Below are 19,151 nucleotides of genomic sequence, written 5' to 3'. Positions count from 1 at the left end.
AGAATGATCTCCAAAATGTCACACAAATAGAAGAGAATATAACAGAGCTATGCTATGCAAGCATTTGTCTCTTCTGGAGGAGTCATTTGAGCAAATATTCAAGTTATGTTCAAAGGACAGTTATAGGCTAGAAAATGAATGGGCTGGGTTCTCAGAGGAAACAAAGATGTTTATCTCTTTTCTGCCTTCAGTGAGGACACTGGGCTTATTACAGCGTTTCACTTACTATTTGACTTGAGGGTATCGCTTGCTTTTGATTATAGTTCATATAATGAATTAATAAGTATGTTTTTTAAATCCTACAATTCTGATTTCTCAATAAGCTATTAAAAAGAAATATATATCATTATATGATGTTATTATTTAACACATAGGATTAATTACTGGGACCATAAATTAAGACTCTTTGAAAGGTCGGAATTTCTCACTGCCTTGCTTTGTAAAAGATAAAAAGCTTGTGACTTTATGTTAGAGTTTATTCATATAGAAAGACTGACTAATGTTTAAAATCTTTCCTGCAAAAAGAGCAACAGAAATTCAGTAAATGCTTAATGATGTGATGTTAGTGTTTGACCATTTTTATATTCTGTTAATTGCCTGTATTTATGCTCTGCCCAATTTTGTCAGGTTATTTGCCTCTCATAGTACTGATTTTTAAATGCCTTGTGCCTTTTGAGAATAGGGACTTTTCAGATGTTTTAAGTTTTCTCCTTTTGTCTTCTGTCTTTGTACTCTGCTTATGATACTTTTCTGTTTGGAAGTATTTTTTTCCTCTTTGATAATTGGTTGCTCCTCCTTTCACTAACCCCTCCTTCTCACACTTAAGCCTTTTCTTATGGAATTCTAAAATCTTTTAACTGTAATTTCTTCTTGTTTTTTCTTGTTTTTTTTCTTCCTACATTTATTTGTTCAACCAGAAACAATTTTGTTGTAAGGGGTGAAGAAGAGCTAGGTCTGTTCTTTTTCAAATGGCTGGACAGTTTCCCAAAGCTGTTTACTACAATCTCTCTTTTAGTCATAGGTTCAAACTGCCTGTTACCATAAACTGAATGTCCATGTAAACATGAGTTTTGTTTTCTGTTACAGTAAGTTTTTCCCCCTCCTATTTGTAGTTCAGTACTATCCTGTTTTTTAATGTTTTTTGAAGCTTTAAAAAATCATGGCCAGAAGTTTATTTTTTACTGCTGATAATTTGAAAGGAACAGCCTGTAGTTGTATCAAAGGGTGGCGTGTAAGACTTTAAATAATATACTTAAATTTGTGTTTTTGATTTATCAATTTAAATGAAATAGTCATTAACTTACTAGATTTAAAAATGTTGAACTTCACATATTTATACTCACCCTACCTCTTCATCTTCTCTTTATCAATTTTCAGACATTTGTTTGTTTATTTGGGAGTTTTAGCCTCAGAATTTTTTATTGTACTGGGGTTTAAGTTGTGTGTTAGTTTGTGTATCTTAAGAATTATAGTATACTTATTATTTAGATTTTGTTTTATATTTAAATAGATTCAGTGCTCACTGTTCTTTTTTCATGCCATGTCCTTGCCATTCTGATTGACTTATTTTGTATCAACTATTGATAGGATAGATCATATAAGTATTAGGAGTAATGTATTTTGAATCCACAAATAGATTATTCTTGCCAAAAATCTAGGCATTGCCCTTGATTTCTCTCTTTTATTTGCACTCCGGAGTCAATCTGTCAGCAAGTTCCTTTAACTCCTCTAAAACATATCTTGAATCCAATTTCTTTTTAAATTTTATTTTCTTATTAGTTTCAGGTGTACAGAACAATGTAATAGTTAGACATTTATCATTTATTTTCCTCACAAAGTGATAACACCTCTCCCCCCATCTACTACCCCTCTGACATCACACACAGCCGTTGCATTTCCACTGTCTCTATTCCTAATGCTGTACTCCACTTCTTGTGACTATATATATATATATATATATATATATATATATATATATATGTAAAATTATAATTGACATTTGTTATTGTTCAGCTTCAGGTGTACAGTGCATCCAATCTCTTGTCTTTATTGTCATTTCCACCTTCCTGGTCTTCCTGTTTCCTCTCCCACACCTCCCATCCGCCACCATCTAGTTTCTACAGAACTACCCGAGTGATCTACTTAAAACACAAATCATAGTGCTCTCCTGTTTAAAACCTTCAGGGAGCTTCCATATCCACTTAGAATGATATTCAGACTGTCAACCTTGCTTATAAAAACCTACATGATGTGCCCTGTTTCCTTCTCTGAGCTCATCATGTATCTTTTCCCCTTTCCTACTCTACCTTTTTCTTTTTTAATTTAAATAGTCCAGGATTAAACTAGCCCTTCCGTTCTTCCTGAAGTACTATTTTTCATGGTCTTTGCTCAGAAGACTCCTGTTACTCATGTCTCAAATGCCATGTCCTCAGAGAAGTGCATGTCTAACTACCTAATTTAAAGTAGACACCCAGCCCCTTGTTATTTTAGTTCTCTGCATAGGACACGGGACTGCCTGATACTTTTCCTGTGTGTGTGTGTGTGTGTGTGTGTATTTGTGTAACGTCTGTTTCTCTCTACTAGAATATAAGATCTATGAGAACAGTGATCTGTCTTTACTGTTATATTTCAGTATCTAGGCACATAGTAGGCACTCAATAAGTAGTCTTTGTACAAATGAATATTATAAGTGTCTTTCTGTTGCCTTTGAATATGAATGACCAATTGACCAGGTATAGAATTATTGCTCACACATTGTTCTCTCACCCTTAAAAAAAATCTATAGACATTTTCAACCTAGAATATCATTAGAGAAAACTGTAAGGCCAGCCTGATATTTTTTCTCTTGTAGGTGATTTGTTACTTCTGACTGATTGTTGTTGCACCAATACTGTGAGATGTTCAGAAAATAAGGCCTTAGTATTTATCATATCTTTAGGTTTTGATTCATGGTTAATAGTAATTGTAATTTTAAAAATTAGTAAGTAACAGCTATAAAGTTAGTTACCTGAGAAATAAAAATAAGTGTTTCTTATAGTTTATATATACTTTTCTTTTTAATAAATAGTTTCACTTATTTTCATCATCTGTACTTTAGAATTTGAGGAATTGATACTCTGTGACTGACTTTATTCATTTGCATTGTTTCATTACATTGTAGAATTGTTTTGTTTGTTTTTTACATTTAAAAAAATGATTTCTATATGACCATGGATTTTTATACCATGGTGTTCTAACATTTTCAGTAAAGCCAGAATAGATGGTGTTTTTCACATTTTTGGCATAGACTTAAGGGAATGTTTAGGTCAAAAATGTGAATGTATGCTAAAGAATTTTCCCAACATTCAGTTCAGATACTTCAAATAATTCTGGAGACAGCTGTATTTCAGAAATGAATTCTTAATTATACTCAGCAGCTTTTAAAAAAAATTGCACTGAAGCCAGTATAATACAAAAGTGCTTCCTTGTATTGATTTAACAGATGTGCTGGTTTAGAATTGTATTTAGACATGAAAAGATAATTATTTGCCAATATGACTTAGAAAAAGCTTTATGTCTGATAAAACATAAACAAGACTTTTTTTTTTAAGTAAATGAAATTGCAGCTGTAAATTTAATACTTTTCACCCCAGTTAAAAATAGATTATTGAAGTTTATAGTGATTTTAGAGTCCTGAGTTTTATTACAGGTTTACTGAGTTGCCCTTGGCAATTTAATTTTATAATATAGTATTTAAAATTTTACTGAAAAACAAATTGCTTTTGAAGCTTTTCATAATACTCATAAAAATTCTAAAGGGAACATTAGAGTTAAAAATAAAAATAGATTAGCACAGAGAATGGTTTTTTAATTAGCCATAGAAATAATTGAAAAAGAAAACGAGTCAGCATTCCTTCCTATGCCCCTGTATTTTTGTTGCTCTTTGTATACACAGGCAAATAAATGATTATTAACAAGAATTATTTAGCAATTTCTATCTCATTTACTAGTAGATAGTTATTAAATATAGACACCGTCTTACAAAATGGTGACATTCAAATAAAGTTTGATTTACTAGTGATTAGTATTGAAAAGAAACAATATCAGTGATAAATTTTGATTTTGATTTTCGTATTCCATCTCTGGTTAGGCAGCATAACTGCCCTAGAAAAGCAGGCAGGTATTGTGATGATGTTTGTCACTGTTTTCCTGTCTATGTCTGAATTTCAGCCTGCCCTCTAACTCATTTTACAGATGTTCATTTTGCTCAAACAAGTCTGTAGCTAGTGGCAGCCAACAGCCAGAACAGGAGCAAGATTCTTGGGAAAGTCAATCATCAGAATCCTACTTTACTTTTCCTTCCCTTCTCTCCTTCCATTATCCCTCTTTTATGGTGAAACTATATGATAGTATTTTAAAGTTATGCAAATTATAGTTTGTTGAAAACTGTGTCTTGCTTACTGGGAAGGAATTTAATAAAGTCATCACCCAGAGTGAATAATGCGTTATACTTTTGTTTGCTTCCTTGTTTTTTAAAATGCTAAATTGAAACATTCATGAAATGGTTCAGTATGTTTAAATAACAAGTTAAATGTATTTCATGAGTGTGGATAGTTTTCAAAATAAAAATCTTTAAATATCTTTGAGTAAATGTTTAAATTTTTCTTAGTTTTGTTTTGTAATAACTCCTGGAAGTATAAACAGGAAAGTAAAGTACGTTTTTAAAAAGTCAAGAAGTCTGTAAAGATTTAAACAGCCATTAGTTTGCCTTGTTAATGTTCTTGAAAGAAATCCCAAAGTAGGAGTTTGGGCCAAATAGGACAAATGTTAGCTATTCTGGTTAAATGTTATGCTCGTGCTTTTCAGTGTTTACTTCTATTTTAAAATCTAATAGTCTAGGTTTTTAAAAAATAACATGTAAAGTAAAATATTGATACCCTATTTTCACTATTTGGAAAGTTCCGGTCTGAATTAGTGGAAAATGTTAATTTGAAGTCACAAATGCCCACCAAAAAAATTCTTTAATAAACGCTTTCTGCTGTTTAATATGTAAAAATCACTTGTAATGTTAGGGAACGCTGTTTCAGTTAGATCCCAATTTGCTTTTGAACACAAATTAAAATTCAAATGAAGATATTTTGTTACTATGTAATAAAAAAGGTGAACTTCAATGTCAGGTTCTAAATTAGTGAATTTAAAACTGATAGGGTTTTTCTCTCTAGGTGAGTTTTCAGAATCTAAGATACGCATCCTTAAGAAAATGTTTTGTTAGAAATGACTTTCTCTGTTTACATTCCACATAATTTTGCTCAGTGGAAAAAATCATATTTCCTTATGACCAGCCAAAACAATCAAATTTACAAGATTGCTACCATCTTCATTATATTTTCATAGATATTTGAAAATTATCTGACAGAATATTTAGCCTTGGATTAATTGGTTTTCTGAAAATACTGCTAATTTATTAGCTGTACAGTAAAATCAGTTTTCTCTTTGGTGTCTATCTTTATCATGGATTTCATTTCATAAACTTAAATGTGTTTAGTAATTACTAGTACAAAAGGCTTTTGCCATTGCTTGATATTACAAATATTAATTTAAACATCTTTTTGTATTGTGAATGATATCAACATTTTTAGGTTACTGGATTTTTATTTTTAAAACATATTTTAAAAAGTGTTTTTAAACTTGAATATTCATCCAACCATAGTGAAATGTTTAAACAGGGTATATTCATATAATTTTAATTATTTTTTTATTGTGGTAAATCTTTTAAAATACATCAGTACAGTAGAAATAATAGCAGATGCTTGTATGGCACTTAATATGATCTTAGAAATAACTTTATTCTCAAAACAATCCTCTGCAGTTTTATTGTATCCTTATATATAGATGAGGAAACTGAGAGCCTGAGTGTCTTGTAAGAAGATGAGAAATAATCAAATGCTAAAACAGAGAGAAATAGGATATTGAGGCCGGCTTAGATCTTGAGGAAATTGTTTTGAACCAAATTGTGATTTGCCTTCTTTACCTTCTTCACATTTGGCACAATAGAGAGGATACAAAGTCCAAGACCCATCCTAGGTGAAGAGTCATCACCCTGCAAAAGACTGGGACCCCAAAAGGCTTGTTGTCTCGGTAAACTAGAAGTAAACTTTTCTATCCTCCAACCAGGATCACAAAAAATATTGCCTGTCTTTTTTTAAAAATTTATTTTTCAATTACAGTTGACATACAATATTACATTAGTTTCAGGTGTACAATAGTGGTTAGACGTTTATATACCTTAGGAAGTGATCACCCCGATAAACCTAGTACCCATCTGACACCATACATAGTTATTACAATATTGACTATATTCCTTATAACTGTATTTATAACTGGCAATTTGTACTTCTTAATCCCTTTCACCTTTTACACTCATCGTGCTAGTCCCCCTCCCGTCAGTTTGTTCTCTGTATCTATGAGTTTCTGTTTTGTTTGTCCATTTATTTTGGTTTTTAGATGCCACATACAAGTAAAATCATATGGTATTTGTGTTTCTCTGTCTTACTTAGCATAATATACCCTCTATCTAGGTCCATTCATGCTGTCAAAAATGGCAAATTTTCATATTGTTTATTGCTGAGTAATATTCCATTGTACGTATGTACCGCATCTTCTTTATCCATTCATCTATTGATGGGCACCTAGGTTGCTTCCATACTTGGCTATTGTAAATAATGTTGCAATGAACATACAGGTGCATGTATCTTTTCAAATTAATGGTTTGGATATCTTTAAATAAATACCCAGAAGTGGAATTGCTGGGTCATATGATAGTTCTATTTTTAATTTTTTTGAGGAACCTCCATACTGATTTCCATAGGGGCTGTACCAGTTTACAATCCCACCAGCAGTGCATGAGGGTTCCCTTTTCTCCACATCCTCACCAGCATTCGTTTGTTGCTTTATTGATAATAGCCATTCTGACAGGTGTAAGATATCTCATTGTGGTTTTGATTTGCATTTCTCTGATGGTGAGTGATGTTGAGCATCTTTTCATGTGTCTATTTGCCATATGTATGTCCTCTTTGGAGAAATGTCTATTCATGTTCTCTGCCCATTTCTTAATCGGATTGTTTGTTTATTTGATGTTGAGCTGTATGAGTTCTTTATATATTTTGGATATTAATCCCTTATTGAATGTATCATTTCCAAGTATCTTTTCCCACTCAGTAGGTTGCCTTTTTGTTTTATTGATGGTTTCCTCTGTGGTACAAAAGCTTTTTAGTTTGATGTAGTCCTATTAGTTTATTTTTGCTTTGGTTGTCTTTGCCTTAGGAGACATATCCAAAAAAATATTGCTAAGACAAATGTCAAAAAGTTTATTGCCTATGTTTTCTTCTAGGAGTTTTATGGTTTCAGGTCTTACATTTAAGTCTTCACTCCATATTGAGTGTATTTTTGTAAGCCTTGCAGTATAGTTTAATATCAGGCAGCATGATACCTGGAGCTTTGTTCTTCTTTTTAAATACTGCTTTGACTATTTGGGTTCTTGTGTGGTTCCATATAAAGTTTAGGATTATGTGTCCTAATTCTGAAAAGTAAAAAGTGCATCAGTATTTTGATACGGATTTCATTGAATCTATAGACTGCTTTAGGTAATATGGACATTATAACAATGTTAGTACTTCTTATCCAGGAGCATGGTATATCCTTCCATTTATTTATGTTGTCTTCATTTGCTTTCTTCACTGTCGTAGTTTTCCGAGTACAGGTCTTCAACCTCCTTGGTTAAATTTATTCCTAGATATTTTATTCTTTTTGATGCAATTGTAAATAGGATTTAAAAAAATTTCTCTTTCTGATAGTTTGTTATTGGTTGTAATGACGAGTGGGGAAAAAATAGGGGAAGAGCACAGGCTAGAGTGAGGCTAATGAATTTATTTAGCAATGTCTAATCAATTTATTTAGCAATATGCAATAGCAAAAAACAAAGGCAATTAATAAAATGTACTAATGACAGAAAGTAAAGGTGGTTAAGACAAAGCTATATACATTGATAACAATGTCATGTCAAAGGAGTACGCATACATACAGGTTTAAGAGATCTCAGCATATGTTTACTATTGATCCAATATCACTGGGCTAAATACACAAATAACATCAGTAAGGAGTATCCAAAAACAGTAATAAACTTTATAGGATAGTAACTATTACAGTAGATGCCAAAAGCTCACCAAACCGGTGGAGAACAGCACTGGAAAAGTCATAAATCAAAACCTTGCCAGGTCTGTAGCTGAGAGAGGGAAACTCAAGCGTCTCCCACACTGCTGCTTGTTAGTTCCCAAGAATGCTGCTGCTGCTGCTGCTGCTGCTGTTGTAGTTATTGTTGGAAGTTAAGAAGTTTTCTGATACTGCAAGCTGCAAACTGCATACAGGTTCCCAAAGATGCTAGAATGAAGACAATTCACCAACAAAAGAAGTTTCTGCTGTCCATTGAGGCAAGTTCCGATCTCTTACTCTGAAACAATCCAATCCTGAAAAGCAGTCCTGAAACAGCAAATCTTCTGAATAGCAATCTGTTGAAACAGCAATCAGTCAATTTCCAGTTCACCTGAGGTCTGTCTTATATATCTCTTTAGATGCACCCCAGAACCAAGTTTTGTGTTCCTGCCTCCCCTCTCAAGGAATAGCCAGTTCCTATGGGTCCGACAGTCAATAATATTAATGCTGCCCATCCGGCTGAAGGGCTAGTTCATCCGGATGAGTAGCAAGGCCTGGCGATGTGCCTGTCATGTCATCCTGATACAACTTAGCGACTTCTTCACTTCATCTGCTGATGTGGGCGAAACAGACAGGAAGCAACATCATCTCATATCTCCCCTGCCTGGAATGAGACAGAAGGGGGAATTGCAACCTCATCTCATGTCTCTCCTGCCCGGGAGAATGAGACCGAAGGGGGAATTTACTCAACCCCTGATCACAACACAGAAATCACCTTATATGCAGGAACAGACAAAAGCTAATACAGAAGTTAACACCAGCCAATGAAAGAAAATTTTCTTCAACATCTTCCCTATATTGGTGTATAAAAATGCATCTGATTTCTGAATATTAATTTTATATCCTACTTTACTGAATTCGTTTATTCTAATAGTTTTTTGGTGGAGTCTGTAGGGTTATCTATATAGTATCATGTCATCTGCAAACAATGACAGTAAATATTGCTTGTCTTGAATTGGAGTCACACTATGTGTGTGGCTTTAAAAACTATGGTTTTTAGTTTTAGATGTCTCTTAGGATGGCAAACCCAATCACTTAGCAGAAGCTAATGTAATCTCTCACCTTTCACTCAAGGTTCAAAAAATTCACACAGATAAAGTTCCAAGAAATAAGAGCTCCAATAAATGGTTTGAAGTGGAAAATGAGTTTTCCTGACCACATGTCCTTATTCCCACTCAAAAATCACAAAAAACCCAAGGTATTAAGGTGCCTTGAGCAAGAGGTAGTGGAAAGACAACAGAACAGACCCATAAAGAATCAGATTTTGGAATTCTGTACTCTCTCTATATACATGATTAGATAAAGATTTGAAACAGTAAAAAGTAATCAACTGTTGAAAGAAAGACAAGCAGCTTTGAAAAATAACCAAACTGAGCTTCTGAAAGTGAAAAATAATTATCAATTTAAAATTCATCAGATCTAACAAGTTAGACATCACTATACCATAAGTTATTTAACCATTCTTTCATTATTAAGTCACACTGTAGAGAACATTCATCTCTGTACATCTCAAGAAAAAAAAATTTGAAGTGAAATTATGAGTTCAGATATTTTGTACACTTTAAAGGTTTCTGGCTTTGTAAATAAAAGTGTATTTATCTACTATTGTCACGTTTTCCTTCTTCCATATATAGAGACTTAAAATGTAACATAGTGATCAAGTTATTTTGTTTTTCAGGAGATGATTTTTCTTTGATTCAACAAGAAATATTTATGGTTAAAGAATGTAAACATTGCAACATCGTTGCCTACTTTGGGAGCTATCTCAGGTAAAAAACGAAAAAAAGCATCTGTCTGTCTTTGTATTTTATATTTCTTTGCTACTATTCTCCCTTTCATGTTAGTATTGTTATGTATATAAATTTTTAAAATTACATTGCCTAAAGTTTCTCAGGTTTTATTGTTTCCCATTATGTTAATAGTGACACCTCTGTTGATGCAGTTATACCTCATCTGGGAAACTTAATGAAATTTTATGAGTGATTACAAGTAACTGTTTTAGCTTATGAAAGAGATCATATTCTAAGGCATGTGAGATGGGAACAAAGCTGAGGTCAGTTATGCTTTGCTCTATCTTGACGAGAGACTGGGAGGGCAATTTCCTGTTGCATTCTGTAATCCATCCTGAATCTTGGCGTGCTGAAGAGCATCTCAGGGTATCTCAGTGACCAAGCATTACTAGCTAACGTGACTTTCTCTTTCCTGTTAGTCGGGAAAAATTGTGGATTTGTATGGAATACTGTGGTGGAGGATCACTTCAAGACATTTACCACGGTATGTACTGTTCACTTGTCTTTGTTTGAAAACTGACTTTGACTTCATAATGGTTGTTTAACATTACTTTCTTCTGTTCTGCTGCTCGTTAGTGCATAAAAGAAGTCTAAATCTAATTTTTTTGTTGGTTGTTCAGTTATATTTGCTGGAGCTTGAACTGAGAAATTCAGGAGTACTTGAACAATCCAAAGTTTACTTTTTAAATGTAATCTCTAGGAAAGTATTTTATCTACAGATGAAACTGCCTAAACTTGCTTATAAATGAGAATTGAAACGCAAAGGGTAACGCTCACATAAAGGAAATTATATATCTTAATAGTAGTTTAACCTGCTAACTAGGAAAGCAATTTAATTCCTTTTATAATATTTTTGTATTAAAAATATAATTTTTTAAATATGGAGTATTTTATTTAGCATTGTTAATTTAGGCAGTTTTCTGAGTTGAATTTGACTTTGCCTCATAATACTATTTTGATATAGTTTTCACTTTTGCTCTACAGTTTAACTTCTCTAGTTTGTTTTGTTGTTGACAATTTCCTGAATTTCTAGAGTTTACGAGACGTAAGCATAGATTCTTATAAAATAACTTCTTTATTTAACTGTATATGGGATAGTAAAACTCCCATTGCAATTGTGCGTTGTATAAGTTACTAAGAATTAGGTATTTTTAAACATTTAAGAAGTATTTTTAGACATTTCCATGTTGAAATCTCTATATTAAAAGCCTTATCAAATTTCATTCAATTTACAAATACCATAGTAGATGTAAAAACAAGTATTATTCCGGTTTAATATTTGTAGCTTGTAGAGGTTGAATTTTTAAAATTCAATCAATAGAGCAGTGGTTAAATATACACTGCATCTATAATATGGAATACTATGAAGCACTTAAAAAGATAAAGTAGTTCCATTTATATTGACCTGGAGGTATTTCCCCAAAGCCTTTTTTTAAATGGAAAAAATGAATCATGAAAAAATATGTACAGCATAATGGATCATACTTAAACTTTTTAAAATTGCATTTCTAAAACTGTATATATGATGGTAAATGCATGGCAAAATGAAAGGATACATATCAAATGTATAAGCCATTAGCTCTAGGGAGGAGCAGTGGGACTCATAAGTAAAAGTTCGAATTAATGAAAATGTATTGATGTATTATTTAATTCTAAATTAGTAAGTATAATAATTATCTAATTTTGTCACAACAAATAACCCATGATAAAAAAAACTTGTGACTGATGTCTCAACTCTGGTCACTGCCTCTTTTTATTTAAAATAATATTCAATACCACATAAATATTATAACTATACAAAATGTTAATAGTTTTAAAGCAAGAAGTAATCCCATTTTTTTAAAAGAGAAAAATGTGTTTTTTTCCTTTATTCAATGATTTTATGAAGAATTATGATATTTTATATAAAGTTTTTATATAATAATTACAATCGTAATCTATACACATTTACTGAATGATAACTCAATATGGATAAATAAAACTATATAGTTGGCCTTTTTCATTACTTGTTTCAAACTTAAAGAACTGTTTTGAGACTTTATTTCTTCATGAGATTTCTACTTTCCATTATTAAAACCTGGTATTTGTTGAATTAAATTGAATCTAAGAAGTATCCATTTCTGTAAATAGTATATTAGAGAGCATAGCAATCAAGAGCATCTACATTTAACAACAAACTGTTAATAAAGTGACTTTCCTTCTACTACTATTCCATCAAGTTACTAAGAATCAAAATGTTATCTTTCTGAGCTGGTATAGAGAGCTGGGAATAAAAATATGCAATAAAATATTTCTCTTAAGTAAAGATTACATGTAAGTACCTGATTTGGTTTCACTGTCAGCAAGTATAGATTTAAATACTGTCTCATGGTGTTGGACATATTTCTAAAATCTCTGGTTGGGTACTTGCACAAGGATTTTATATTTCATAATAGGGAGAGATCTGGTTGTCAGAAGTGATGTGATTACTTTTTAAATTCTTAGAGAACATATTGGATCAAGCCTCCCTGTTTTGATAGCTATAGTAAAGAATTATACTAAAGAAATAATATTTTGACCTTTAAAAAAGTGTGTGATGCCTTTGTGTACATTTTATCAATTGATCTCTTTATGGTTCTCCACTTCTCTGTATAGCTGTATTTAATTATACATGTTTTTCTCATTTGTTGCAAAAATTTTTCTGGATTGAGATCAATGTCCATTGCTTCCTATAGAGCAGTCACCCAACAATATATATAGAAGACGTTTTATAGTTTGTCATTTTTAAAGTAGACTGTTTTTAATTTGTTGTATTCAAATGTATAGCAATGTGGTCTCTCTCTCTTTTTTTTCTTTCTAGTTACTGGACCATTATCAGAATTGCAAATAGCTTATGTATGCAGAGAAACTTTACAGGTATTACTTTTGCTTATGTAGCTAGAAAGGCAGTTTTAGTTTTGCTATTGAAAATTATAAAATGGTGATCTGCCCCCCCAAAAAAGATTAAATCAAATTTTTTTCTGTTAAGTTCTCATATTGTAATTCTATAAGTGTGGTCATTTCTTTCATAAATGAATCACGGAATTCATTTAAGCTGATGCTGGTATACACAGTGGTCTTTTGCCATTTCTCCCCAAAAGAAAATAAATTAGAATAGTGATAACCCAGAATCTTACCTGGAAACCCTAATTTTATGTGATATTAATAAGTCATTGATAGCAGAATCTCGTTTTTATAAGCTTGGTAAATATTATATTAAGCAGAGGTTTCTTTATTTCAGATCTGTGAGAACTTTTATTACGTTGAAGTAGTTGTAACTCTTCAGTAGGAGTACAGAGTATGCAGCATTTCTCCCAGTTTGTTTTTTTTCAGTGTTCTGAAAAACTATTCATTGAGAAAATTAGCAGTTAACAATTTTTTTATATACTTTAAGGCATTTAAATTAGGAAGTGGGATTAAGTAGTACCGTGTTTCCCCGAAAATAAGACCTAACTGGAAAATAAGCCCTAGCATGATTTTTCAGGATGACATTCCCTGAACATAAGCCCTAATGTGTCTTTTGGAGCAACAATTAGTATAAGACCCAGTCTTATTATCGGGGAAACATGGTAGTGCTTGTGTTTTATATTGTGGTAATTTACAACTGATAATTGTTAATTGATGCTTCTATCCCTACATTTCCTAGATTATGTAGTTTGTTTAAAAGTCAGATTGCTGTTCTATATGTTTTTCTGTATTTTAGGAAGTGGGAGATTGACGTGATTTAAGAGAAAGCTCAAGTCATTTTGAAAAGAGTTGGTTTCCACGTGCTTTCAAAGACATACCGTGCTAAATCTTATTGTTAGATATATTAAGTAAATTTCGTGTGTGTGTACATACATATATATTTCTGTAGCATTCACATAACAGAGAAATCTACTGCTTGTATCCACATAAAATAGAAAGCTAATCATAAACTCATAGCAGAGAATTGACAGATTAATTTTCTTTATATCTTAATTTCCAAAGTTGCTTCTAATAAGTAATGGACAGAGTACTGAATATAACAAAACAAAAACTTGAGTTTGCATTCTGGCTCTGATATGTGAACATAATCTCTTCTACAGTTCTAGTTCCCTGAGAATAAAATGAGTCTTTGGAAGGGATGACCTAAAATAAGTTCCAATTTTAAAATTCTGTTACGGTGACAAACTTCCACATCTGGGGTCTGCCAACAGATGAATGGATAAAGAAGGTGTGGCACACACATATACACACACTGGAATGTTATTGAGCCATTAAAAAGAAGGGAATCCTGTCATTTGTGACAACATGAATGAACCTGGAGAACATTATGCTAAATGAAGTAAACCAGGCACAGAAAGACAAATACTATATGACCTCTCTTATATGTAGAATCTAAAAAAGTTGAACTCACAGATGCAGGAAGTAGAATGGTAGTTATTTCTTTTATGAATGAATCACGGAATTCATTTAAGGGACTGGAATTCATATGACGGACTGGGCAAAGGAGGAGAAGAGAAATGGGGAGATGTTGGTCAAACACTATAAAGTTCCAGTCATGTAAATTGACTGATTACTACTGTATAACATGATGACTGTAGTTAATAATACTGTATTAAAGACTGAAACTATGCTAAGAGAATAGATTTCAGGTACTTTAATCACAAAAAACATGTTAGCTACTTTGACTTAAGTAATCACTGCGTATATGTATATCAAATCATCATGTACACCTTAAAAACTGGGTGCCAAAAAAATGTATACAAGTGGACACTTTGGTCAGTGTTGCTCAAGCAGTACTTTGCCGTAATAAGTGTCTGGATGCTGATGGCAACCACTTTGAGCACCTCTTATAATTGCAGAAGTCAAACGTAACTTGTGTTCATCTTTTGTTATCAGTATATATTGAGTATTACAATTTTAATAGTTTTTTCCTTTCTTAAAATGTGTATCCATTTTTTTGGCACCCTCTGTATATACAGTTTTATTAAATAATTATTTAAAAAAAAAGAAAGGGCAGAAAATTGTCAGAATGGAAAAAAGCAAGAACTAACTAGATGCTGCCTAAAAGAAAATACTTCTATAAAGACACAAATAGGTGAAACGTAAAAGAAAAACAGATAAACCATAATAACTATTCAAAACAAGACCAGAGTGGCCCTATTCATATCAGACAAAGTAGACTTCAGAGCAAAGGCTATTACCAAAGGTTATTTCATCAAAATAACAACCCTAAATGTTTATGCCCCTAATCACACAGCTTCAAAATAAACGAGCAAAAACTGGTAGAACTGCAAGGAGAAATAAATTAATGCACATTTATAGTCAGATACTTCAGTACCCCTCTCACAATAATTTTGTGGAACAAATAGGCAGAAAATCAGGAAGAATATGAAAGACTTGAGCAACACAGTCAATCAACTTGACCTTACTGATATTTTAGTCCAACAACAGTTGGATATATGTGCTTTTCAAGTGCCCACAGAGTACTTACCAAGATAGACCATATTCTGGGCCATAATATATGTCTCAATACATTTAAAATGATTTAAGTAATACAAAGTATATTCTCTGACCACATGCAGTTAAATTAGAACTCAATTAACAGAAATATTTCTGGAATATCTCCAAATATGTGGAAACTAAGTAAAGCACTATTAAGTAACCCATGGGTCAAAGAAGAAATCAAAAGAGAAACTAAAAAATATTTTTAACTAAATGAAATGAAATCACAACAAATCAAAATTTGGGATGCTACTAAGGCAGTGGTTAGAGGGAAGTTCATAGCATTAAAGAGGTGTTTAACTCTTTTAGCAAGGAAGAAAAGTGTGATATCAATATCCTCAACTTTCCACCTTAACAAACTACCGTGTTTCCCCAAAAATAACACCTAGCTGGACAATCAGCTCTAATGCATCTTTCGGATCAAAAATTAATATAAGACCGGGTTTTATAATGTATAATGTATAAATACCATAAGACACAGATTACTAATATTACTACAGACTCTACAAATATTAAAAGGATAATAAGGATCGTCAATACCCAAGGTTTAATTTTCCAAAAGACACATTAGAGCTAATTGTCTGGCTAGGTCTTATTTTCGGGGAAACAGTAGAAAAAGATGAGCAAATTAAACTTACAGTAAGCAGAGAAAGAAAAAAGTGAAGATCAATTAAATAGAAAGCAGAAAACATAAGAAATCAATGAATTGGGGGCAACCGGATGGCTCAGTTGGTTAGAGCACGAGCTCTGAACAACAGGGTTGCCAGTTCGATTTTCACATGGGCCAGTGAGCTGTGCCTTCCACACCTAGATTGAAGACAACAAGCTGCCGCTGAGCTGCAGGAGGAGCAGCCAGATGGCTCAATTGGTTAGAGCGCAAGCTCTTAACAACAAGGTTGCTGGTTCAATTCCCACATGGGATATTGGGCTGCAACCCCTGCAACCAAGATTGAAAACGGCGACTGGACTAGGAGCTGAGCTGCGTGCGCCCTCCACAACTAGATTGAAGGACAATGACTTGGAGCTGATGGGCCCTGGAGAAACACAGTGTTCCCCAATATTCCACAATAAAAGTAAAAAACAAAACAAAAGAAATCAAGGAATCCAAAATCTAATTCTCTGAGATCAATAAAACTGACAAATCTCTAGCCAGATTGATTATGGAAACTAAAAAGAGAAGACACAAATTACTAATATTATGACAGACTCTGCAAATATTAAAAGGATAATAAGGGAGGTCAATACCCAAGGTATATTATGAACAACTTTATCCCCTTAAAGCCTACAACTTAGATGAAATGGACGATTTTCCTTGAGAGATACAAACTACCAAAATTCACTCAATTAGAAATCATCTGAATAGTCAATATCTATTCCCACAAATAAATCTCCAAGCTAGATAATGTCATGGATAAATTCTATCAAACATTTAAGGAAGAAGTAATGCTAATTCTACACAAACTCTTCTAGAAAATTGAAGAATAGAGGACACTTCCCAAATCATTTTATGGGCCAACATTGCTCTAAAACCAAAATCAGACAACGTTACAAGAGAGCAAAACTACAGACTAATATCCTTCATAAACATAAATGCAAAAGTAAAAAGGAAAATAAAAGTTAACAAAGACAATCCAACATTATATAAAAAAGATAATGCACCGTAAAGGAGTTTTATCCTAGAATGCAATGTTGATCTAACATTCAAAAATCATTTCAAGTAATTGACCATGTTAATAAACAAAAAGAAAACCTGCAGGATCATCTGGACACAGAATAAGCATTTAGCAAAATCCAACACTCATTTGTGACTAAAATTCTTAGTATGCTTGGAATAGAAAGGAACTTGTTCAAGATAGAGTCCTTATGAAAAACCTACAACTGTATCATACTTAATGGTAAAGACTAGATGCTTTCCCAGCAAGATCAGTCAAAACAGGCAAGATGTCTCCTCTCATCATTTCTTTTTAATATTGTACTAGACATTTCAACCATTGCAAAAAGAAAAAACAATGAAATAAAAGGCATCAAGATTAGAAAGTAAAACTGTCTTTATTCACAGACTACAAAATTATCTATGTAGAAAATGGAACAAATCTACGAAATAGTAACTAGAGCTAATAAGTGAAGCTAGAAAGGTCACAGGATTCAAGATCAATATACAAAATCAATTGGATTTTTATGCACTGGCAACGGACAATCAAATTAACATTAAAATATCATTTATAATAATAAAAATTATATTCTTAGAGATATATATGACAAAAGATGCATAAACACCTGTGTACTGAAAACCATAAAATTGCTGAGAGAAATTAAAGAAGACCTAAAGGGAGAGCTATACAATATTCATGGATCAGAAGATGCAGTACAGTAAGATGTTCTCCTAAAATCCAAGGAAGCTTGTTTGTTCTATAGAAGCTGATTCTAAAATTCCTGCAGAAATAGAAAGGACCTGGAATAGTCAGTCAAACAACTTTGAAAACGAAGAAAATTTGAAGTCCAACAGTAACAATTTCAAGACTTATAAAATGACACTAATCAAATCATAGTAGTGTTGGCATAAAGATAGGTAAGTGGTTCAGTGGAACAGAATAGATAGACCAGAAATAAGTCCATATGGGACCTATTGATTTTTGACAAATGTGTAAAGAAGTCACTGGAGAAAGGATAGGCTTTTCAATACATGGTTCTGGACTAACTGGATATCTATATGCAAACAAATGACCTCCAAGTCATATTTTGCACCATATATAAACATTAAGCTCATACTCGTAGACCTAAATATAGTAGAAAATCTAAAACTAGAAATTCTAAAAGAAAACATAGAAAATTTTTCAGTCTTGAGTTAAAGCAAAGCCTTTTCAGACATAACATGAAAAGCGTGATCCATAAAAGAAAATCTTGGTAAATTAGACTTCATCAAAATTCTCCTCTTCAAGAGACACTGTTAAGAGAATGAAAGGACAAGCTGCAGACTAAAAGAAAAATTTGCAAACTATATACCTGATCAAGGACATGTGTATAGAGTATATAAAGAACTCTCAAGACTCAATGATAAGAAAACAACAACTAAATAAGTAAATGGACAGAAGATTTGAACAGACACAACCAAAGAAGATATATGGACAGCAAATAGGACATGGAAAAGATGTTCAACATCATTAGTTATTAGAAAAATGTGTATTAAAACCACAGTGAGATACCACTACATACCAGTTAAAGTGGTTAAAGTTAAAAAGACTGAACTTTGGATGGTTGGTGAGGATGTGGACTAATTGGAACTCTTATACACTGCCAGTTTCAATGTAAAATGGTACATCTGCTCTGGAAAACAGTATGGCAAGCACCAGAAGTTTAACTTGTACCATCATATGATCCACCCATTGCACTGCTAGGTATTTACTCAAGAGGAAAAAAATCCTACGACTGTACATGAATTTTCATAGCGGCTTTACTTATAGCCCAAAACCTGGAAACAACCCAACTACTCAAATGTCTTATCAACAGGTGATTGGATAAACAAATTTGCTATATCTGTACAATGAACTACTAAGTAATAAAGAGGAATGAACTATTGATATACACATTAACAAGAAATGTCATATTAATTATTGTGAATGAAAGCGC

General features: G+C 32.5%; 1 protein-coding gene across 3 annotated transcripts in view; it reads left to right on the top strand.

The window, feature by feature from the left end:
- The window catches only part of MAP4K5 (mitogen-activated protein kinase kinase kinase kinase 5), a 90,159-nt gene that overhangs the window by 23,550 nt on the left and 47,458 nt on the right, over window positions 1-19,151 (top strand). For all 3 annotated transcript variants that reach the window (XM_074327484.2, XM_019725664.3, XM_074327485.2), the window contains exons 4-6: window positions 9,926-10,016; window positions 10,457-10,521; window positions 12,877-12,932. In XM_074327484.2, coding sequence (XP_074183585.1) covers window positions 9,926-10,016; window positions 10,457-10,521; window positions 12,877-12,932 — 212 coding nt within the window. The remainder of the gene's footprint in view (window positions 1-9,925; window positions 10,017-10,456; window positions 10,522-12,876; window positions 12,933-19,151) is intronic.

This window comes from Rhinolophus sinicus, chromosome 3, assembly GCF_057876585.1.
Source record: "Rhinolophus sinicus isolate RSI-liver-muscle chromosome 3, RSI-T2T, whole genome shotgun sequence".
Taxonomy (NCBI): Eukaryota; Metazoa; Chordata; class Mammalia; order Chiroptera; family Rhinolophidae; genus Rhinolophus; species Rhinolophus sinicus.
Note: the sequence above shows the minus strand (reverse complement) of the source record. Positions and strands in the feature narration are given on the sequence as shown.